The sequence below is a fragment of the Dipteris shenzhenensis genome, chromosome 9, assembly GCF_047967505.1.
Source record: "Dipteris shenzhenensis isolate YYH24624 ecotype China chromosome 9, Dip_SZ_1.0, whole genome shotgun sequence".
NCBI lineage: Eukaryota > Viridiplantae > Streptophyta > Polypodiopsida > Gleicheniales > Dipteridaceae > Dipteris > Dipteris shenzhenensis.
The window spans coordinates 28,099,470-28,124,539 of record NC_141604.1 but is presented as its reverse complement, the minus strand read 5'-3'; the positions used below and the strand labels follow the sequence as shown (position 1 = coordinate 28,124,539).

The window sequence follows — 25,070 nt, the reverse complement described above, 5'->3', positions numbered from 1 at the left end:
AAACGGAAGTACAGACACCGCCACTCCTCCCCTGTGCACCGATCGAGGGCTCCCAATAAGTGTGAGAGCGCCCAGGGAGGATCTTCCCGCAGCTACGGGAATGAGCCACAGAAAGCTTATGCTCCTGGAGCAGGAGTACATCCAAGCGACCAATCACTGCTGGCTGAAGTTCCTGTCTCAAGATGAGCTTCCTAGGACCATGGGTGCCAGAAGAGTGAAACCCGTTCACGTTCCAGGAGACAAGGTGTAAGCTCATGATGAGGACTAGAAGGCTGCGAACAACTGTCTGCTCGCGGCTGAGGTCGATGAAGAGGCTGAAATTTCGGAATGAAGGCGCTGACGCTTTTGTGAGGGTTTGGAGAGGGAGGCGGGGTCATCCTGCCCGTTCTTCAAAACTTTTAGCAAAGGCGTGAGGCCTTTGGTGCCATGGACAAACGCTTTCTCGAGCCAACTCGAGATCTCTGAGGTAGTCATCCCGTAGAAGGCGCGAAGTTTCTGAGGAGTCCAGGCTCTGACATCCTGGGGGAGGGGCCACGACAGAGGGGGCCTGAGGATCACAATCAATCTGAAACGCTTGGCGGCGCAACGCCACCGCAGGCGCACGTCACCCTCGGACCACTGAGTCTCGAGAAGCTGTCCACCCGACGGGCCTATCCAGGAGCAAATCTGAGCGTGCGTCTGCTCTCTGAGAGCCTCCCAGACCGAGTCGTCTGTCCAAGTCTCGGTGCCGTCGCTGAGAAAGGTGAAAGCAAAGCTGGGGCCATCCCTCGGGGCCAAGGCTGCGATCTTTCCATCCGCCCCTTTACGGAGCAGGAAGATACTGATGTTGAGGCAAGCAGGGAAGGTCCCGAGGTCGGCCACATCCAAGTAATCCCAGGGACTAGATCTGTAGAAGTTGCGAGGAAGCTCTCTCTCCTGGAGCTGAGGCCCGCCAGAGTCTGCAACTGAGGGGGTCGGGCTAGCAGACAGGGAAGACTGCTCCAGGGGTGGTGCAGACTCGGGATGCCCTGCTTGGGGTGGGGAAGGGGAAGGAGGCTGAGGGGTAGGCAACTCAGACTCCACGGAAGCGACTGGCGGGGGGGGCGGAGGAGGGGGAGTGGGGGCTGCTCGCGGCTGAGGAACAAACCACCGGTGCAGCTGACACTGCAGAAGAGCTGAGAGGGGCGGGGGAGGGGGGATGGGGCTGGAGCTGGGACTGGGGCTGAAGAGGAAGAGGCGGGGGCTGATGCTGCAGGTTGGGAAGAGGGGGCTGCGGCTGGGGTAGGGGCTGGGGCTGAGTGGAAGGGAGCTGGGGATCGGAAGAGAGGGGGACCTGAGGCTGCGGAGGGCGGGCTACAGACGAAGAAGAAGCTCTCCTAGGACCCTGGGGTGGCTGCCTGTCAGGTCTCTGAGGCGCTGCTGCAGGTTGGGTAACCTCTGCCTCCTTGCCTTTGTCAAAAGTCTTCTTATTCTTTCCTCTTTTCCTTCTGACCTCGGTCCCGCTGCCAGCCACCTCTGGACCGGACTCCGGCTGCCTCTGCTCTTCCTGACGTGGCTGCTCGGAGGGAGGGGGAGGGGGAGGGGGCTGAGGGGGGGGGCGGGGGGGGGCCGAGAGGAGCTGGAGAAGTGTGGACAAGCAGTAGCGAGGTGCCCAAAACCGTGGCACCTCAGGCACTGGCCTGGCTGTCCTGTAACTACCATGCTCTGAGTAATGCTGCCAGCATTTGTCACAATCTCAATCACTGCAGGGAGGGACGCAGGGTCTGCCACAGCCACACGGACTCTGGGAGCTCCTGCCGCAGTAACCGCGTCGACGAAAGTCTCATGCATCACCCAGCCAAAGTGGGAACCCATGTCCCTGACTATCGGCTGCAACTTAGTAGCAAGGCCTGGAAAAACTAGCGTCACTGGGTGGCGAGGTATGCGGAAACGAGCATCAAAGTCCGCTGCGTTGAATCCTCGGTACCAAGGGACTATCATGATGATCTTTCCATCCACAGATGTGGGGGAACCAGCAATCAGGTTGCTCGCAGCTTTCACAGTGGAGAGTTTAAGCCAGAAGATGCCCCTTCCCATAAGGGCCACCTCCTCGATGTGGCTGTCCTCTAGCATAAGAGTGGACTGGAGCCAGTCCCTGATGGCTGGTCTAGAGGGAGAGTGTCCAATGACTCTGCCATAGACGGAAGTGAGGGCAAAGTCATTGGCAACCTATTGTACCCGAGACGACTGTTGCTCTGTCAAGATCACGCGGTAGGCATCTGGAGAGGGAGGGTCCGGCTGGGCCTCCGGTTCCGGGCAGGGAGCCGCCATACCACCAAGACAAACTGCGAGACCTCCGATGAAGAAGAGGCTGCCACCAAAAAGGGGGGGAGATAGACGAGGGATGGAGCCTGGGTGTGAAGGAGGAGGATAAGGCGACGCGAAGCGAGGCGGGGCGGAGGAAGTGGAGGTGATGGCGGGGACGGAGGGCGGAAGGCGGAGGGGGGCGGAGGGCGGAGGTCGGAGGCGAGAGCGGAGGGCGGCGGTTGAAGGCGAGGGAGAGGGGCGGCGGCGAGGGCGGAGGACGGAGGGGCGAGGGGTGAGGGCGGAGGGGCGGAGGGGCGAGGGGCGATGGCGGAGGGGCGAGGGGCGAGGCAGACGGGCGGAGGGGCGTGGGGCGGAGGGGCGAGGGGCGAGGGGCGGAGAGGCGAGGGGCGGAAGGGCGAGGGGCGAGGGCGGACGGCGAGGGGCGGGGGCGGAGGGCTGAGGGCGGGGTGTGGTGGCGAGGGGTGAGGGTCGAGGGGTGAGGCGAGGGCGTGAAGGCGGGGCGAGGCGAGGGGCGAGGGGTGTGAGGCGAGGGCGAGGGACGTAAGGCGAGGGCGAGGGGGGGGGAGGGCGAGGGAGTGAGGCGGAGGAGGGTAGGGAGGTAGAGGCTGCGGAAGGAGGGAGGAGGGCTCGCAGGAGCTCTTCCAACCACAGCTTAGTTAAACTTGTGATATTTTTTCACAATGGCCGTAATCAAAGCTTTATTAACTGGTGATACTGTTTCACAATGTCCCTACTCACAACTTTATTAACTTGTGATTGGATCAAGGGCTCCAGCATCCAACCACAGCAAGTGACCACAGGTATATGGTTAATTTGGCAAAGGGTGTAGATGACTTCAGGACCCTTCAAAGTAGTCAAATTTATATATTATGATTCACGATCGGCCAGATCTCATCCATGGACAGACACAGATTTTGCTTTATCTCACAACTACAAAGAGATGCTCACATGCAAAGAACTGACACAGATATCACTCGAAAACAAAACATAACTAACATATTAAGAACTTAGAGACCTCCACGTGGAGGTTTTGACCAAGACTCAACGACCAGGACTAACATGAAGTCAAGCCGCAAGGGCTCTTAACTAACACACTGCAGCCAGCTGCATAAAATGATAGAAGAAATACTAAGAACGGCACACAGTCAAGGCGGAATCCTGAACTGTTGTGACACATGCAACACAAGATCAAGTCCCCTCAAGGTAAGTCTGCCACACAGGCTAGAGAGGTAAGGCAGCACCGGCAATTGTCACACATTCCCAAACTGCAGCGGCTCCTTACAGAAGACGAAAACTGCCACAAGCAGGGTCGTCAGCCCTGCCAATAAGAGTCAGCTCCCAAGGTGCTCTTCCTGCTGCCTAGAGTCATCACCTCCGACTCTCGTGGAGCTCCCCACAAATCATGGATGTGATAAGAGAGTGCTAGAAGGAGAACCGACTGGATGAAGACCTACGTCAAGCGCTGCATGCAAGATTGCCAAGTGGCATGGTATTGCCACCACTCCTATACCTTTGGATCACCCCTGCAAGGTTTGCCAAAATCTAACAGCCCCCATAAATGGAGTAGTGGAGAAGACAAGCCAAACTGTCGACACACTACTGTCGAAACAAAAACTTGTCAACACACGCAGAAAACTTGAAAGGCATAATCTGCATCAACGTCTATCACTGGTGGTGACTCATGCTAAACCAAATCTGCAAAGTGATTACCCTACTCTTCATCAAGCAAGCTCTTGAACTGCTACAGGCATCTTTTCCCTCTTTGCTCTTGTTGTTGAAGGCCTTCTTATGGCAATAATTTTCTTCATTGCCCTCGCAACCATAGTAATCACAGATTGACGAGCTCTTTCCACCATCTTTGCTTTTCCTTTTGCCCTTGATAGTGTATGCTTGCTCTTTTGTACCTGTTGTATTCAGCAACTGGAGCGGTTTGACAGTGGACAGCACCGCGGCCCAGAAGAAAGGAGCCCACCCAAAGCCCATGCCGCTCACCACATGCTCGACCTCTATGGTTACCACCACTATTTCACCACCATCATCCGCCTCATCATCTACGCCACCTCTCTCCTCCCCCTCTCTTGCATCATCATCACAGGTCTCCTCTCCAGTAGCCTCACCATTGGCCCCATCAGCCACTGCTCCACAGTACTTTCCCCTCGTATCACCTCTACCTCTCAGTCAGCCACCGTTCATCACCTCGTCCGACCTCGCTACTCCTACATATCACTCCCCCGCCCAGATCATACTGTCCCCACCCTCAGTACAACCTCAGCAGCACCTTCATTCCAACCCCTCTCGAGATCCAGTTCCCACCTGGACCAGGACATCTTAGGCCCCCGCCAAATGCTTGGGACTCCCTATTGGCTGAGATACATAGCATCCGGGCCCGTCAGGCAGAGCTGACACATTACACCCAAGAGTAGGCCCGATACACCCAGGAGCAGGCCCGCATTATACACGAGCAGGGCACCCTTATCCAGGGACTCAGAAACGACATCACATAGCTTTGAGAGGAGCTCGAGACCCTCAGAGCAGCGCCTGGAGGGACCCCAGTCACAGAGATGGAGGCACAGATAGCCACGATACAGTCGGCTATAGCAGAGACGACTAGATGGGTGGACGTGGCAAAACGGGAGCCTGCAAAGGCAACCGTTTCAGCCGCCATACAGGAGCAGCAACAGAGGGCTTCGAAGGCCCTCAACATCCGGATACGAGGGATCATGCGAGACAACACCAGCATCACTACGACGCCCATGGAGGAGGCGATTACCTTTGTGACCACCACCATGGGGGTCCCCGACCATGGCATAGAGGGAGCATGGCGTGTTGGGAGAGATCCCAACCGAGAGCAGCCCCTAGTCATTCGCTTCAGAGATTCACATGCTCGTCTAGCGACACTCCGACGCCGAGCCTCTCTACGAGAGCATCCCACCCTATCCATGGACGAGGACTTGAAACCACTACAGATTGAGGAGCGACGAGTTCTTCTGCAGCAGCGGGATGTTGCCCACAAGGAGGGGAAATGGGCCGTGGTCCGAGATGGTAGGTTGTTGATCGGCACCCGTCGGGCTCCCACCCGTACCCCCTAGGGGGACGGGGCCTATGAGACTCAGGTTTTCGAGACCCTAGACTACACCATTTGGAACTGTAATGGCACCTTATGGTTAGACCCAGGGAACTTCTCGGAGTCTTACACAAGATGAGACATAGTCTTTTACATGGAGACACACCAGAGCCTAGAGCGTCCACTACTGATAGTTAGTGGCTACACATGGGAGTCAGCCTTCAGGGATGAGACGAGGGATACAGGAGGAGTCTGACGATCAGGCGGGGTCGCAATATTGTTCAGGTCTTCCCTCGCTAGAGCCATCTCCATCGAGAGGAAGGACGCACACTCCCGATTCATGTGGATCCGGATCCGAAGCACAGACACCAGTGACTTTTTCATAGCAATATGCTACTTCCCGCCAGACACATCCCACTTCGCCAGAGTGGCACGAGAAGAGGGTGAGACATCGCCATATGCACCCTTACACCAGGATATCCCAGACCTTTCAGCTTGCGGGGAAGTTCTCCTTGTTGGGGACCTCAACGCCAGGACGAGTACGCGACAGGCACCACTCCTGGACTTTCGAGACGACTCTATCATGCTGCTAGACATGGACCTAGACGGAGCAGGTATGACTAGGACCTCATCGGACCGACACGGGCTTGTTACACCATATGGACACGCGCTCCTTGATTTGGGCAGGATGCATGATCTCATCATCTACAACGGGCTCGACCTATGGCCCTCCTCAGGTGGTTTTACTTGCTTTCCACACGGGGGGGGCACTAGTGTAGTAGATTACATCATGGGATCCCCTACCTTCACTTCATGTATCACCGACTTCACCGTCGCACCACTCCCTCCAGGAGCTGATCACACATACCTATTCTTCACTATCGCCACCCTATGCTTAGCCACACCACACACACCACATAGGAAGCACGACACCTACCACGACATACACTTTGATCACAGCCTCTCTCCGGCCTACTGTGGATGCCTAAACAGACTCCTAACCTACATCGATCACATACCACTCATAGAGGACCGTGCTGCCTTGATTAGTCGCACACTCCACGAGGCTGCCCTCCAAATCTTTCCCCACACCACACGGTCCACTAGACCACCACCTCTTGGTTCTGTACCCTGCAACAATTGGTACGATGCGGAGTGCAAGGCTTATCGCCGACAACTCCGACTTGAAACCAGATGTCACCTCCCGAACACACCAGACACGGTACGTAAGTATCGACGTCTCGTACGTCGAAAGAAGCAGGCTTTTCTTCGTCAAAATGAGGAGGAGCTGCTGCACATCTTGTACAGCAACAACTCTAAGGATTTTTGGCGGAGATTTCTTGAGCGTAGGTCCCCATCATCCCTCATTGACACCAGAGTCTGGCACACATGTCTGGCACACATATGCACACCATCTATATGATGTCCCACACCAGCCCACTCCAGACCTCATACACACACCTTGTCCCACCACTTGCCCGTTGTTCACTAGAGGGGGAGTCAAGGACGCGACATTGAAACTGCACAATGGCCAAGCTAAGGATCACGAGGGGCTATGCACTGAGTTTATCGCATATGGAATCGACACGTTAGCCCCGATCCTAGCAAAGCTATTCAATGTTGCTGTTTGCCTTGGCTTCCCCCGCACTTGGATACTCAACACCATCACCCCATCCACAAGGCAGGGGATCCCATGGACCCGAGTAACTATAGGACTATCATGATTGGACATGTGATGTCCAAGATCTATGCAGCTGTATTGGATGCATCGGTCAGCCTGTTCGCAGAGATGAGAGGGCTCAGAGCAGAGGGTCAGGCCGGTTTTAGGCGAGACCATGGGACTATGGATCACATACTCACACTCAGGAGTGTCATTGAGGAGGCCAGATCACGGAAGGAGAGGGTATACTGTTGCTTTGTGGATTTTCGCAAAGCCTTTGACACAGTACCTCGAGCTCGTTTTATCACACGCCCACAGACACTGGGATTTGATCAGGAGATCATCTGGGCAGTCATGGCACTGTATGAGAGAGTCTCAGGCCGAGTTCGTATAGGTGCAGGTTGGACAGATGAGATCCTGAGTACCATAGGGGTCAAACAGGGTTGTCCCTTATCACCGACCTTGTTTGGCCTCTACATCAATGAGCTTGAGACTTTCATGGGGACGTTTGGAGGGACCGGTTGCTCACTTGCCGGGATCATCATCAGGATTCTTCTTTATGCAGATGACGTGGCACTCTTGTCATCCACACCCGAGGGGCTCTAGCGACACCTAGATGCACTGCAGGCTTTTTGTTCATCCAATGATTTGGAGGTCAACCTTGGCAAGACCAAGGTCATGATCTTTAACACCTCTCGAGCAAACATGCAACGGAAACAGTTTACTTTTACTTTGGGTGGGTCACCAGTTGAGATTGTATCCTCATACACTTACTTGGGGGTCATCTTCTCCGGCCCGATCTTCACGATGAGACCAGTGATGCAGGCCAGACTGAGCAGAGGATACGCCTCACTAGCTCGGCTAGAGAGACAGTGCTTTCACTCCCACTTCCAGGACCCTCGGACCAAGGCTCTTCTCTTCGACTCCTTGGTCCGACCAGCCGGTATGTATGGTAGTCCTTGTTGGGGGCCTAACATGTCAGAGATAGAGTGGACACGGGTGGAGCGCTTGCAGATCCTCATGCTATCACAGATGATCCGGGGGAAACCGTCTGCACCACATCACATCATTCAGGCCGAGTTTGGTGCTTCTCCACTCCAGCTAGATGCAGCCTTTCAGACCATCACATATCTACACCCGGTTAGATCATATGGGGACTGCACATTAGGGAGATAGAGGTTGCCATGGTTGGCTCTCGATTCCTCCATGAGGTTGGCAGCAGAGGGAGACGAGCGATGTTGGTATGCACGGACTCACAGATGGTTTGTGAGACTAGGGTTCCACATCGATAGGATACCTCCTTTTCAGCACAGTTTAGATGCCCTTCCGGTACTCCCACCCACCATCCCAATTGGGCCACATACCAACCAGGTCATTCGAGAGGATCTCCTGCAGCTACATACCTTTAGGACCTGGTTGGAGCCGAGGGAGCTTCTAGTGAAGCTGAGTTTCTACAGAGATTACTGTCTTCGCATTTCGGAGGAGGGATTCATCACACCACCGGGGTACACTGAGCTTCATATGCCTCACTCACTGCGGATCTCCATCGGACGGTTCCGGGTATCATCACATCGCCTCCGCATAGAGAGCGGCAGAGCAGAGGGGATTCCTAGGGAGCATGGCTTATACATATTGTGCGACTGTCAAGAGGTTGAGTCGGAGGAGCATTTTATTTTCAGGTGCCCAGTGTACTACGAGATCCGAGGTCGCTACCACTGCCTCTTTAGAGACGGCTCCGGGCTCCTTTTCAGATTCCTCGCCTACCCAGATCAGAGATGCCTCGCGGCCTTCATTCACGAGGGAATCCGACATAGAGAGTACTTACTCAGGCGACGGGGCTTGGCCACATCATCAGACACCTCTCAGAGTAGGATCACAGAGTTCTTCCCTTCGAGTGACATTGATCGTCTAGTCTCTAGCCGCCGATGTGACAGAGACCCCGACCCGACGATCGCAGCACGACACACGAGACATCGAGGAGACACACAGATCACTTTGGGGGACCTCCCGTCTTGTTTAGACCCGGGATACGTCCCACGGGAGTCACGGTGGCTCTGGTCTTGCGTTGAGCCTCGTCCAAGAGACCGAGACGCACGACACCCCTTGACGGGCACCAGCGTCCCATCACCGGCTATGCACCAGCCAGGGGGACATGACATACGGAGGATTCCGCTCCGCTCCAATCCTTTTCTTGTCATTGTTGCATCCAGATGTATTTGATTATGTATGATCAGACTTAGGATTCAGCACGGGTGATGATGCTCGTTTCAGTAGCTCCACCCTTACTGTGATTTGTATCAGGTTTTCTTTCAGTCTCATAGACCCATCGGTCTTCTGAAGACACTAATAAAATTTCTTTCTTTCTTTCTTTTCTTTCTCTCTTCACTAAGAAGCAAAGCAACGACAATATGAAAGCTCATTGCATCATAATTTACCCTCAAAATTGTGACCAGTTTGTTCTACCTTGGTGGCAGGCTGGTGAGCAGTATGGCTTTGGCGTCGTTATTGTCATAGTTGCTTCACAATTGCCTGCATCCAATTAATATGTGTTGCCATTCATCTCCCATTTGAAGGGCAAGAAGCTCCTGTTTAAGTATGATCTTAGAGTTTCTAACCCTTGAGCCGAACAACGCTTCCAAGATGCTCCAGTTTTGAGCTGCAATTTTCGAGATGCCCATGTGGTGGAAGACTCTACTCCTAGAGCCCTCCCAGGAAGACCTAGGGCTCTCTCATCCTTTAAGTCCCATGCATTTATCTTCTCGAGACCTTGATTGTTTGCATGTTGCTTCTGCGACCCTGAGACACCCCCCGAGAGTCCCTTCTCATGAAGAGAAGTCAGACGAAAAGGGGCCAGGAAGTGTTAGTTGGGAGCCTTCGTGGCTTGAGAGTCTTGGTCATTGTAAAATCACCACAACAAGCCCGTAGGGATGGAGGGAGGTCTCTAGTTCTTAATATATTAGTCGGTTTTTGTTTTGCTGTGATATCCGCCTCGGTTCATTGCAGGTGAGCATCTCTTTGTAGTTGTGAGATAAAGCACAATCTACGTCTTGAATTCCAACAAGTGGTATCGGAGTCGTCGATGAGGGCCTAGACAGTTGTCGAGAGCCTTGTGTTTAGACTTTGATTAGTCGGAATGGATAGGTGGTCGAAAACCTCGAAGTCGGATCTACTAGAAACCTCGATAGTAAAATTTGATGGAAGGAACTTTCCTTGCAGCCCAGCTGTATAAAATGATAGAAGAAATACCAAGACCGACACACAGTCAAGGCTGAATCCTAAATTGTTGCGACACATGCAACATACCATAGAGAAAGCTGCTCCACACAAGATTAAGGCACCTCAAGGTAAGTCTGCCACACAGGCTAGAGAGAAGGAAACACCAGCAATTGTCACACGTTCACGAACTGCAGTGCTGAAAACCACCACAAGAAGGGTTGGCCCTGCCAGCAAGAGTGAGCTCCCAACGTGCTCGTCCTGCTGCCAAGAGTCATCACCTCTGACTCTCATGGTGCTCCACAAATCATGGATGTGAAGAGAGAGAGCCAGAAGGATGAAGACCTACGTTAAGTGCTGCATGCAAGTTTGCCAAGTGGCATGGTATTGCCACCACTTCTATACCTTAGGATCACTTCTACAAGGTTTACCAAAATCTAACACCATGTCCCATGGTTTTGATTGTTATCTTCTCAATACAGATGGCTACTTCAAGGGTTAAGGGCTAGCTAGAACCGAACATAAGGTATGCTGGAAATGCGAAACAGAACAGCCACAGTAAGAATTCCAGCATCTCCCTTTGAGTGGTCCCTGCATGTAGTATTCCTCAAGCATGCCTTTGTATCAGGCTGAACAGAAACCTGTCCTGGAAACCGCAGTCAAGAGAAGGCTGGTAGCTACGCTATGGTTGCTAGTGCTAAGCTACCTTTGTCTTTAGAGAAATGTAAAAAACTTAGCACGTTTTTCAGTTTGCAAGGTATGAATACTAAAGAAGGAGCTGATGGTGTAAGTTCATAGTATGCCTAGTGAAGTTTGTGGTTTGAATCTTTGTAAGGAGACTTGCTTGAAGTGAGGAACACATAGTGTGTTTATACTGTGATGCTAAGTTTCGGGTCAAAACTGATCTGAAGTAAAAGGCTTTCTTAATTATGTGTATGTGATTACTGCTCACTTAAGAACTGAGAGGATGAATATCACCTGAAAGCCAAATACATTATATATTGCTCTAGAGAACCTCCAAGTGGTCATATGAATTTTCTATGATGTAATGTTGATACCGGTATTGTAGTGTGCAGGTTGATGATTTACAGGCCACCCCTTCCTTATTTTGCATATGAAAGGTTCCTTATTTTGCATATGAATGGATTGTGGTACAAGTAGAGATCAATACACAATTACCCCTGTTGGACAGGGTGAGAAACCTTGCTCTTGCTTAAAAGGACCGTGTTTTCTTGGCACTAGCCATTAGATGATATCGAAACAAAATAGATTCTTTTGAACATGTCACATTCAATTCCAGAAAACACTAGCCATTAGATGATATCGAAACAAAATAGATTCTTTTGAACATGTCGCATTCATTTCCCTAGTAGGTACAGTTTTGTGAAAAAGGAAAAAAAGTTCAGAAAAGATTGAAGGGTCCTGTCAGGTTGGTAGGAGGTATTTTACAGGTTTCAAAATGCTTCTTTCGGGTGTAATTTGACATATTTCTATGTGTTTTAAAAATTTTAAAGCTATTGATTAGGATTGATTTTGACATGTTATTGGATATATTGAGATTGACAATGCAGGAAGCATCTTGATTTTGACATACCATTTAATTGTACGCTTAATCTCTTAACTGTTTGCAGGTTGTTTCAAGGCTTTCTTTCATTGCTGCGTTAGGACACATGACTCGTATATCTTCACAATTTGAGAAGACTCGGAAAGTCAGTGGGCCTAGAGCCCTCCAACCAAGTCAGGTGCATATTTGACAAATGTTATTGGGAGCTTTGTACTGTTTTTTAATGTTTACAGCTTCAAACTATGCCCGTGGCATTGCATGCTGTCCATAAGTTCACCCAAGGACCTTGTATCTAATTCACATGTTGACGAAGCTCTTGGCAAGTATCTGGACTCCTTACTGCAGTCATGAGGCTTCTTCAACATGAGAACTCAAGTTTTGAGATATCTTTTAATGTCAGTAGCTTGCAGCTAACCTGCACAGCTATAAATGTTATGATTTTTATTTGCATTTTTCAATTATATCTCCTAATCTTTCTGAAAGATTCCAAGCCCATTATAATTTAGGGAATGCTCTGGTAATCTGCTGCACTTACAGTGGGGAATGCTATGCCCCTGCGATACCCCAGAAGGAGAGGCATGCGGTCTTACAAAGAATTTAGCACTTATGACTCACGTGACAACAGATGAGGAAGAGGCTCCACTTATAACCCTGGTATGCATCATGAATTGCCTCAATGCAACACGTGTTTGTTGTAAAGCTTTGGTAAAATCACGAAAACACATCCTTTTTTAATCTGATCTAGCTAGTCCCTGCTATGCATGATGGAGTTTATGGTTTTCAACCTTGTGAGGGACTATCATGAGATTGAAACTGCACTATGTTGTGTTTTTAAAGGATGAGTTTGGGAATGTTCCTGGATTCATCTAGGTATATCCTTTTTTAATCTGTGATCTAATTTTACATAGGTCTATTCCTCCTGAAAATCCTTTTTTCAGTACCACAGATTAACATATGCTTGCTTCAAAGAACTGCCCATTGGGGAGCATATGTTACACCTTTTTGTATTCAACCCAGCAACGTTTCTGTTGATTTGAAGCAGAGTATTTACATGTTGTTGTTGGATGTGTCCTATAATAATATGGAGATATTGAGTCCAATTCAGTAAAAATTTACTTAGATCATGGGGACACAACAACTAATCTTAAATTTGAAATGTTGCTTTCCTATGTATCACCATCCCCCTGGGTGGCTTCTGATGCGTTGGCAATTATGTGCTATTCTTAATTTGTTTCATACAGCTCTCTCCTGGGAGCTTTCCCCCCTCCGCAGGGGTGGTTAAAGTCTCACAGTTTTGAGATAATATGTGGATGTGATACCATTTATATGGCCTGCAGCAATTCGATTAATGACTGTTTCTGTTTCATTTACATTGTAATCTAATTCTTTTGTTAGTCTCTAATGACTGGACGGATATGAATCTACAGTTTATAAGCTTGGGAGTAGAGGACTTGAGTTTGTTGTCTGGCGATGAAATCAATTCGCTGAAAGTTTATGTCATCATTTTCAATGGGCTTATTCTTGGAGTTCATAGGCGCCCACAGGTCTCTTCCTCCCCACTTAAAGATTTGAGTTTGGTGGATGGCCGAGCATGCGCTCTACTTAAAAGGATCCTATTATGAACTGACTTTAGTCTCTAGCTGGTTGGATGAGTACCTGAATCGGTTCTTTTCATGTTAAAACAGCGTTTTGCAAGTACTTTGAGAGAACTGAGACGAGCTGGGAAAATTGGTGAATTTGTTAGCATCTTTACAAATTCAAAGCAAGTAAGTTAAGTGATCTTTTAACCTGTTAATGAAGTGGCTGATGTTCGCAAAAATGCCACATGAACTTTTATCCTTTTTGCTTGTAGGCATTCAATAATGTGTACTTTTGAAAGATGCTATAAAAGGAACTCTCGCTTTTAAGTGTTGAAGACGATTCACACTTTGTCAATAAAGTCAAGACCAAACTCATGGACGACTGCTGATACAACTACAAGCAGCGTGCTGTTTATGTTGCATCAGATGGCGGTCGTGTTTGTAGGCCTTTGGTAATTGCAGATAGAGGAGTATCTAGGGTAAAGGAACATCATATGAAGGAGTTAAAGGTTAGAATCTTTCTGTACAATCCTCATTGTTGAGAAATCAAAGGGATGAAAAGAAACTGATTGTTTTGTCGCCAGATTAACTGTTGGGGGGTTGTTTTGATCTCTTATTTCTTTTTTCACAGGATGGATTCCGAACTTTTGATGATTTTCTAAGAGAGGGACTGGTGGAGTACCTTGATGTCAATGAAGAAAATAATGCTCTGGTTTGAATCAATACACCTGTTGCAGCTTTATAAACTCTTCTGTGGAACTTCACATTCATTGTTTCTGGTCTTTCACAGCATGGTTTGATTTTGGAAATTCAGTCAAGGTTTGATGGCGCACCATGTATGCCACATATAAAAGCTACATTCCATCTGAAAACATTTGACTGGGCTAGCATCTCGGTGCTTCTGTATGAGCTGTTGAATAGAGAGATGCCTTTCTTATTGCAGAGAATTGGTTTCTGCAAGTGGGTCTGGTACTGGACATTTTAGTATAGACTTTAACCACACTGAAAAGGGTTTATGCTTTTCTTGTAGTTGAAGGATGTTATGTTGTAGAAGCAACTTATTTGGATATGACTTATACCTTCTATCTAGAATGCACCTGACATGGGTTTTATGATATTGAATAAGGATTTGAATAGGAAAACTTGGGCAATGGACCAAAGGTTGATAGAAAATCAACCTTAGACTTCATGGCATTTTCTTTTCTTTTTGAGCAGATTCATAGCATTCCTAGTACTTAGGACTTGAACCCACAGCCGAAATGTGTGCCATCACTCATAGCTTTGGTCGCCATTGTCAAAAGCCAAGTAAAGGTGCCCCTTTTCTTCATAAAAAACCTTAAGTTAATTAGGCAGTCCATACCAAAACGTGCTTTCATAACTGCTACCTATATTTGAGCTACTTTCAGTCCACTCACCTACTGTCTGTTCCACTATGATAGTAAGGGATTTGTCATGGATGACCTTACCCTTATGGTGTAATTGCCCGCACAATCATTGTCTTCTGGATTTAATAGGGACTCCATCCAAATCCTCATCACACTTTTCTAGGAAAGCCAAACATGTCTCTGATCCAAGATATTACAGCGTGCATCCCATTTGTAAGCTCTTCCTATATGTCAAGATCTGGCCTTGCCCTTTTATTCCTAGCTTCCATATTTTGGGTAAACAGATACCAGATTTGCTATTTTTTTAAAATCTCAGTGTTTATGTGCTCTTCCCCCCAGCTTGGTATAGAGATTTAGCATGCTCAACTTATCGTTGGGGCTGTATCACCAATAGCCATTGTGCCATTGTGTTTTAGAGAGAGTATGACTGTATAGAATATCTTTTGCTTTTTGGATGATTGTAGTAAATGAGATGGAGAGAGCGTAGGGTTCAGCAAGGGGAAAAGGGAGAGGATGCAGGAGGAGCAAGGTCAACTACTACTTACGTATCATGCCAATGTTTTGAATCCTCCTGTGTGTGATAGGCAAAATGCAAGGTGTATGCTTTTGTTACATGAGCGCTTTAAGGATGAAAATATTTTCCTCTGTCCAAGGGGTCCAAATGCTAAATATTTATGTCTATTCTAGGATTTTCAAGCTATATGCAGGATCATTTGAGATCTCATTGTCCCCTTTGTTAAAGATGAAGGTGACATTGGCAGATAGCTTCAAGCTTTGTTAAATTTTTCTGTTAATGCAATCAAGGTCAAAACAAAACTGACATTGAAGTTTCTAATAGTACTTGAGGTTTTTAAAAGGTGCTTGAGAATGGATGCTCATTCAATTGATTTATTTACTTTTAGAAAATGCTTGCAATGTTTTCGACTTTTGACTCATTTTCTACTGTGTAGATAGCACTTTATGAAAGCGAAGCAACTCCCAGGACTACACATATTGAAATTGAACCATTCACTATCCTAGGCGTTTGTGCAGGCCTCATTCCATTTCCCCATCACAATCAGTCCCCAAGAAACACTTATCAGGTAACAAGGTTGTGCTTAGACTAAGCATTGTATTTAAATTAGAAAAGCTGGTACATGAATTATAATTTATGAGCTATATCGATTTCCTTTTTGCAGTGTGCTATGGGTAAGCAAGCCATGGGGAATATTGCTTATAATCAGGTACGTGCTGTTAGAAAAAGGAGATTTTAAAAACTAGGCTTGTGCATCTAACTGCTGACAGAATTCAATGTCTGCATGAAGGTTTATGTATTGAAAGAATGCTTTTGACCTAACAAGGCCATGTGTTGAAGACAAGTAGAAGTGGAGTAAAGGACGAGAAGAGAGAGAGAGAGAGAGACAGAGAGAGAGAGAAAGAAAGAAAGAAAGTGTATTATTGTCCACTAAAGGCCAAAATGGGCCCATGGGACATCAAGAACTCTGCATACAAGAGAGCACAAAATCAACGTGCCACAAAGAAGAGGCATCGTCGAATATCATCTAAGTGCTACGCAATACAATGCAAGTGAAAGTACATAATGTCAAATCTGAGCCTAAATACAAAGTAAACTAGATGCAAGAAAACCGCCCCTGGGTGCAAAATGGGGGGATGAGTACAATATGCCAATGCAAAGATACAAGTCCAGGTGTCACGGAGTCTGAGAACCAAAATAATACTGGAAATCCTGTCCATCGACTCTGCCTCCTGCTATGAGAGTACAAATCTGAGCAAAGGTGAGGTGAGCGGCTGGTGGGGCGAGATCTCCATGAGTAAGTCTCCTCCGAAAAGCTGCCATCATCCTGGATCGTCTGGAGATGAAGCGGCGAGTACGTCCCCTATGTAACAAGATCCTGCGGCGTCTAAAAACCATCTCATATGTACATCCACAGGGTGGAGGCATGTGTCCTGTGTGAGCTCTGACCTCCTCATGCTCCTCCTGGTCTCTGTCCTCTGGTATAGCGTGTGCCTGAGCTCTATCAGGCTGGGCTCTATCACGCTCCGGTTTGAGAGAGAGAGAGAGAGAGAGAGAGAGACGTCTGCGAGAGGCCTCGCGGGCCTATGAGACAAAGTACATGCCAAAAAGGTAACTCATACAAGCCATTGAGGGCTGAAGCAAAGGGTTCACTAAGACCCTTCCTGAAAGCTAAAAAGCTAAAGTGCTAAAACTAATGAATCAAGTGTCCAAATGCTAGAGTAGCGAAAGCCAAATAACAAAGGGGTTTCAGGTGCTCAGAGCTAGCACTCCTAGTACATGCTCAGGCTCCGTATATCCAGGTAACCTAGTGGCTCTCTAATGAGATGTGAGGAGCTCTCATGCTGTCTCGTGGCGTGGTCTCCTCGATCTCAGGATCCGGTGGGCTACGTCAAGGGTGATGCCTCGCCTCTAGCGGTCCCTCTAAGAAGGGCTGAGATAGACCAAACCTCGATCGTGTGTGCTTTGGTCCCTATCCGTGTCGCATGTCGAGTGCGTGTCCCACGTCTAGCAGCATTGTGGTGGACTCTCCTACTGCTAATCCATGATGCTCTCATCTCCTCAAGCTCCTCTCCCTTAGCCTCGCCAGTAGCTGACTCAGATGCATAAAAGTCTTTAACAAAAGTTTGTGACCTGTCAATGTCGGTGACCTGTGGCATCAGTCTCTGCTGCTCTCTGATCTATCGCATCAATGTGTCTCTCCGTCGACGCATCTCAATCAAGTAGAGCCCAACACAGAGTTGATCGTGAAAATGGATCAGCCGTGTAAGTGGACCAAAGCCATGGCCCTCCTGAAAGAGGCAGTGGTATCGTCCTCGTATCTCATAATAGACTGGGCAGACACATAGAAAGTGCTCCTTCGTGTCGATCTCCTCCATCTGGCATAGTGTGCAAGTCCTTTGCTCTTTGGGTATGCCTGCAGCTATCCCTACCTCAATCTGTAGCTGATGTGATGAGACTCGCAACTCACCGATGGCGACCCTCATTGCATGTGAAACTCTCCTGTCCTTCCTTGGTTTTGAAAGTGGATCAGCCAAGAGAGTGGCCCAAACTGAAGCCCCTCTTAGAATCAACATGTGTTGGTCTCTATCTCATGGAGATATGGCAACATCGAGAGACTCTACGGAGACAAATCAGACAGCCAAAGACGACAGTGCCACCTGATAACATGGTTGCACAGCGAAATGTCAGAGATTTGTATGCATTTGAGTCAGCGCCAGGACACAATGGAGTGGAGGAGGAGATAGCTGATATGAGGATAGAGTGGATCAAAGGGCGGAGCAGTGGATAGAGACCAGTCATGATACAGAGAGTGACCAGACCAGAGTAGCCTTTCTCATAGGGGAGCGCTTACTCTTGACATGGCATTCCGGTAACAGAGATCACGCCCACCACTGCAGCGTGAGACGACAACGGAGATAGAGCTATGAGATATCCTTGCATCCCACCAGAGAGCCACCATGGCACCTAGTTACGCATTTTGAGTCTTTTAGAGTACTACTATGAGTTTATGAGCCTCTAAACTTCTTAGTACCACACTCTATAAGGGCCTTAGTAAGCCCTTTGCATCAATCCACAGCAGTTTGTATGAGTTATTATCATTATTGTAATTTGTCTCACAGGGTCGCAAGGCCTTCTAAAGGCCTCTCTCTCTCTCTCTCTCTCTCTCTCTCTCTCTCTCTCTCTCTCTCTCTCTCTCTCTCTCTCTCTCTCTCTGTCCACAGAGTTTGGGACCAACCTCGCGAGAGACTTCCGAGACTGGCACTAGAGTGTTCCATTCCGAGACTGGCACTAGAGTATGCACGCATCACTGCATGGTTTGCCAGTCACGACATTCAGATGGACCGGCTTCCCCCGTTTCAGTATAGCATGGATGCACTGCCCGAGTCAGCTCCACACATCTCGCACTTTGGGGGGGGACCAGGAGTTCCCCACCAAGACCTAGCTCTACTATGACCCATTTCCTGAGAGTATCGGAGGATGGGCTCATCAGCAAACCTTAGTATCTCGAAGATAGAGGAGTCTCACAAGCGATGAGGATTGCCATCGGACATATGCGGGTCTCATCCCATCAGCTGAGGATCGAGGCAAGGAGAGCTGTAGGCATACCCCAGAGAGCAGCGGACTTGCAGGTTGTGCACGATGGGGGCGGTCGAGACAGAGGAGCATTTTTTGTGTGTTTGTCCAGCCTACTATGAGATTTGAGGGTGCTAACACTGCCTTTTTCAAGAGGGGCCCGGTTTTGGCCCACCCTCACGACTGATCCACTTCCAGGACCAGGTCTGTATTGGGCACTACCTGATGGAGATGCGACGACACAAAGAGACGCCACTACGACATATCAGAGAGCAGCAGGATGGGACCACCGCACCACAGGGCACTGAGGTAGACTGAGCACAGAGATAGGTCACGGATTTTTATGCATTTGACTCAGCTCCAGGGCACTCTGGGGTAGAGGAGGAGGAGCTAGCCCAACATGAGAGATGTATGGATTGGTGGAGAGAGCCGACACAGTACTACTGGACAAGGGACACAAAGACCGTACATGACGTGACAGGCGACTAGAGCACACACGATCGAGGTTCGCGACCTATTTCAGCTCTCCTCAGGGGAGATCGATCGAGGCGAGGTGCCACTCTTGACGTAGCCCATCAAATCCAGAGATCGAGGAGACCACTACCTCCACCACCACGGGCGATAGCCCGACAGATGCAGATACATGAGCTCTTTGCATCTCATCAGAGAGCCACCATGGAGCCTGGATACGTGGAGCCGGTTCATGCACTTGGGACTCTAGCTCTGATCACTTGATATTTTCATGCCACCCTCATGCTATTTTGCTACCTTTTTGCTATTTTGTACTAGTATAGCATTTTAATACTCAGCAAGGGCCTTAGCGAGCCCTTTGCCCCGGCCCACAGTGGTTTGTATGAGTTACTTGATTCCGTACTTTGTCCCATAGGCCCACGAGGCCTCGTGCGGGCGTTAATCTCTCTCTCTCTCTCCCGTGCTCTTGACCTGGTGTACGTGAGCCAACTGGCGTTTGAGCTTCCAGTACTACTTGGAGAGGGGATGGACCTCGCACATGCATCAGACATCCTTATCTCAGTGATACAGGATGTTGCCACCAGATCCTTTCCCACGACAGGATCTGCGCGTGTTCTAGATGGGAAGATGCCCCAAAACCCCTAGTTCGATGATGAGTGCTAAGAGATGAGAGCCCACCTTACACATGAGCGAGCACTAGGACACTTGCCTTCACCAAAGGTAAAACGGATCTCACGCCAAGTGACATGGCGTAAGAAGCGGGCTTTTCTCATGCATAGAATGGATGATGTGATCAGCTCCTTTCGCGGGGGAGACACTACAACAGGATGAGGGCTCTTGTCGGAGGGAAACTCGCCCATCCCCATTACAGATCCAACAATATGGCACACATATGCATGCTCTACGTGCATCTGTTCACTACGCAGAATGTACCAGCTGCCCTTCTCTGACTTCATAACCGAAGATCACCAGATCATCAGGGACTACGCACTGAGCATTTTGCACATGGCCAAGAGATCTCGACCCCAATCCTAGCACAGCTGTTCAACCATGCCGTATGCCATGGCTTCCCACCTACCTGGAGCACCACCACCATAGTACCGATACATAAGGCAAGGGATCCCATGAACACTGGGAACTATCTCACTCTTATGATTGGCCACACTTTGGCTAAGATATACAGGTCGGTACTAGAGAGGGAGATCAACAACCACACAGAGGGTCACGGGCAGCATGCACTTGGGTAGGCGGTCTTTCGGACACAACACTTTCCTGAACCACATTTTCACCTTGAGGGCCATTATTGAGGAGGCGGAGTCGAGGCATCAGAAAGTCTACATGTGTCTCGTAGACTTTGGTAAGGCATTTGATACTGTCCCACGCTCTCGTATGATCAGGAGGTTACATGAGTTCTAGCTTCCAGAGATCATGATTTGGGTGGTCATGAGTTTGTATGAGTCCGTCAGAGGGAGGGTACGTGCCCCAGGAGGCATGTCAGACTGGGTTGAGAGCACTATCGGAGTCTGCCTCCTATCGCCTACCCTTTTCGGGCTCTATATTGATGAGATCACTTCTTTTGTTGATCGCCTGGGTGGAGAGGGCTCGCTTCTGGCTGACCTGATGGTGCAGATATTGCTGGACGCCGATGACATAGTCCTCAGAGCTTCCTCAGGAGGGGACTGTAGAAACATCTAAAGATTTTGGAGATGTTCTACAGAGAAGAGAGATTTGATTGTTAACCTTAGGAAAACCAAGGTTATGATTTTCCACACCTTGCAAGTAGTGTCCCGTCAACATAGCTTCACATACTGTGACGAGCCAATGGATATAGTGTAATCTTACACATATTTGGGGGTAGTGTTCATAGGGCAGGTTTCACGATGATCCATGCAGGTACGGCACAACTCACACGAGGACGGGGCGCTCTAGCTCGACTAGAGAGGCGATGCTTCCAAGCACATTTCCAAGACCCTCCGATGAAGGTTTGGCTTTTTGACACACTGGTGAGACCGACTACTATGTATGCAGCACCCTTCTTGGGGAGTGATATTTCAGCGACAAAGTGGAGGAGATTTGAGAGGCTACAAGTGACTATGGGATCCAGGATGCTTCGGAGTGAACCCTCAGTCCCTCACCAGATTATACAGGCAGAGTGTTCGCCATGACCCCTCTCCAGGTTGATGCCATCTTTCAGACAATGACATTCCTCCATAGAGTCTGGGCCTTCCCTAGTGGATATTACTGAATCTAGCATTAGAGTCCTCCAGGCGACTAGTAGAGGGGCGACTAGTAGAGAGCGGTGTTGATACGGCATGGTATGCACTCCACATGGTTTGGTAGCCACGTCATTCAGATGGACAGACTTCCCCCTTTTCAGTACAGTCTGGATGCACCACTCGAGATGATCCCACGAGATGAGATCAACTGTATCATACGGTAGGACCTCCTCCAGCTCCATACATCTAGGGCTTGGGGGGGGGGAGGAGTTCCCCACCAAGATCTAGTTCTACCATGACCACTTCTTGAGGGTCTCAGAGCACGGTCTTGTCATTAGACCTCAGTATCTCGCCCTTGAATCTCATAGTGAACAAGACAAGTGCATAGGAAGTGCTCCTTCGTCTCCACCTCTCCCAGCCTGCACTTTTGCTGCTCTCTAGGTGTGCCTGTGGCTCTACTTTGTCTCACTTCTCAATTGATGTGACAAGACTCGCATCTCTCCAATGGTAATCCTCAAAGTGTGTGAGACGTATCTGTGCTTTAGATGGGATTTTGATGATCAATATGTCCTCGGGGAAGTGTCATGTAGAACTGGGGGAACTCTCCCCCCCCCCCTCCCAAAAAAAATAAAAGAAAAGAAAAGAAGAAGTCTGTGAAGTGTGTGACGTAGAGCTAGAGTAGATCTAACCATATGATATGTTGATCTCATCTCATGAAATCAGCGAGGATGGGGCATCCAATTTGTATTAAAAAGGCCAGAGTCGGTCCATATGAATACATTGATTGGCAAACCATTTGAATATTAGGCCCTACTGACCCCTGTGTCTGCTAGTCGTGTGGATGACTCTAGTGCCAATCCGGTATTCTCCTGCTAGATAGAGCCCAAACCTTGTGAAGATATGTCACTGTCTGAAAGATGGCGTCTATCTGGAGTAATGTCATGGCAAGGTCCTGTTGTTATGGCGAGGTCTGCCTGTACTATCTGATGGGGGGTTGAGCGTTTACTCTAAATCATCTGAGAACCCATAATCACCTGCAATCTCTCAAATTTCCTCAAGTCAGTCGTCGCTGAGAGGTCATTCCTCTTGAAGGATGTTGCATACATGCTTTTTGGCCTCAACAGTGTATCAAAAAGCCATCCCTTTAGTGGGGGGTCCTGGAACTGTCACTCTAGTCAAGCTAGAGTCCCTTGTCCACGTGTGAGCCGTGCCCTGGCTGAGTAGATCATCGTGAAAATTAGGTACGTGAAATTGTACAATCTCTTGCGGCTTACCTTGGTAAGTAAAGCTATGTTGATTAAGCGCTACCCGTGAGGTGCTGAAACTCATGACCTTAGCCTTGCGAAGGTTGAATGCCAAGTCTCTCCCCTTGCAAAACACCTCTAATTCCTCTAGGTGCCTCTGGAGACCTACCGCTGAAGAGGGTATAAGGACTATGTCATTAGTGTATAATAGTATATGTATCATGAAATCAGAGAGCACTGAGCCCTCACTTCCAAGGCTGTAAATGAAGGTCGTAATCTCATCAATGTAGAGCTCAAGTGTCGGTGAGAGGGGGCCTCCCTGCTTCAATCCGATTCGAACTCTTGTTGGGGCTTGCACTACCTATGCACCGCTCGAGTCTAGTTAGTGTGGCGTATCCCTTTCTTAGTCAGACATGTAGTGTTTGTTGCATTGTGAAATCGGGCTGTGAAATCGGGCTAGAGAAAAGAACTCCCAAGTATGCATAGGATGCAACAACCTTTATTAGTAACTCATTCACAGTGAAGTGCTCTCTATGCATGGTTGCTCGAGATGTATTAAAGGTCATGACCTTGGTTTTACCAAGGTTGACCTTCAAGTCCTGTATCTCGCAGAAAGTATGAAGCGTATTGAAGTGTCCGTGGAGTCCCTTTGCTAAGAAAGAGGATAAGACCATGTCATCCACGTCCCTGGAGTCCCTGGAGTCCCTTCGCTAAGGAAGAGAATAAGACCATGTCATCCACGTATAGGAGAATTTGGAGAGAGTGTAAGTATATGATCCATGGTTCCATGATCTCTTCGGAAGCGCGCGTGTCCCACGGCACCGAAGAGGAAAGTGGGGACATTAAGGAAGAGGAAGTGTGTTGTGCGGGAAGCACACCTTTAATATTTGATTGTGCTTACGTTCATTCAAGGGCAGGTCATGGGGCAAAATTTTTAATAGACCTAATGAAAATGATTAAAACAATTCCTAAAAAGCATTCTAACGTAGAATAACCAATCAAATACTAAAATTAGAAAATAAGATATTAGAAATATTTTTCAGCTTTTTCACAGCTTTTTCAGCCTGTTTTTTTGTGCTTTCTCAGCTTTCTATAGCTTTTTGCTTTCACCCAAGGTCTATAAAAGTTTGGGCTCAGTTCTAAGCATAGGTGATCCTTTGAGCTTTGGTGTAGGTCCTTGTGAGGCTCCGGGCCTCTTCAAGCAATTAGCCTGGGTATGCTCATGCTCCTCGCAAAATAAAGCATCGCCCTTCCTTCCGAAGCCGAAGCGAACGGAGGAAGCGCTCCTTGTTGCCCTTAGCAGATTTTTGCTTTTTCTGAGAAGGATTATCGGAAGATCTCACTTCTCCAGTGCTCGTAGCTGCATTGAAGAACTTTCTTTTGTTCTTGCCCTAGGTCTCGGGTGTAGTCAACTTCTTGGTCGAGGCCATAGTATCATCATAAATGCGTGCAAAATGTATGGCCTTCTTCAGGGATCACAATTGCTCTCTCTTGCAAATTTACACCTCTCCTTGCTCCTTGAAGGTCTGCAAACTGGCTAACTTCTGTGTGTGCTGAGCACTGATGCATTGACCTTGGAGATGACGTGTCCAATCATAATGATCTTGTGTTTTTTCGAGCGCATGGGATCTCCTACCTTATGAATGGGGGTGATAGTGTCGAGGGTCCCGGTGTAAGGGAGGCCAATGCAAACCACTTCGTTATTGCTAAGATCGGGGCCTAGGTATTGATTCCATATGCAATGAACTTAGTATGTAGGTCCTCATGTTCTTTCGCTTCAGGGTTGCCTATTTGACACCATTGGTTGTGAAAAGTGTGCATGATGGACTGGAGTGTTGAGAGATTGTGTGCTGGCTGGTTAGGAACATCATATAGTGTGCGGGCATAAGGTATTTATTCTATATGCAATGAACTCAGTATGTAGGCCCTCGTGTTCTTTCGCTTGGCCATTGTGAAGCTTCAAGGTTGCCTATTTGACACCATTGGTTGTGAAAAGTGTGCACGATGGGCTGGAGAGATTGTGTGCTGGCTGTTTAGGAACATCATATAGTGTGCGGGCATAAGAGTGTGCCAGAGTTTGGTGTCTGTGAGGGGGGATGGGCCTCACCGCTCAAGGCACATATGCCAAAAGTAGTTAGAGTCGTTACTAAACAGATGGTTTCCTTGTTCTAATGAACAAAAGCCTCCTTCTAGTGAGTTGAACTACAGCGTAGTAGACAATAGTACTGGTGTATCGTCAGTGCCTCGCTCGGAAGATGATGTTTAGCTTCAAATCTGAGTTGTTGGCGTAAAGCCTT

General features: G+C 48.6%; 1 protein-coding gene across 2 annotated transcripts in view; it reads left to right on the top strand.

The window, feature by feature from the left end:
- The window catches only part of NRPC2 (nuclear RNA polymerase C2), a 188,620-nt gene that overhangs the window by 118,430 nt on the left and 45,120 nt on the right, over positions 1-25,070 (top strand). For both annotated transcript variants that reach the window (XM_087378899.1, XM_087378900.1), the window contains exons 17-24: positions 11,855-11,965; positions 12,325-12,441; positions 13,215-13,331; positions 13,473-13,553; positions 13,772-13,876; positions 13,999-14,079; positions 15,703-15,834; positions 15,931-15,975. In XM_087378899.1, the coding sequence (XP_087235025.1) occupies positions 11,855-11,965; positions 12,325-12,441; positions 13,215-13,331; positions 13,473-13,553; positions 13,772-13,876; positions 13,999-14,079; positions 15,703-15,834; positions 15,931-15,975 (789 nt within the window). The remainder of the gene's footprint in view (positions 1-11,854; positions 11,966-12,324; positions 12,442-13,214; positions 13,332-13,472; positions 13,554-13,771; positions 13,877-13,998; positions 14,080-15,702; positions 15,835-15,930; positions 15,976-25,070) is intronic.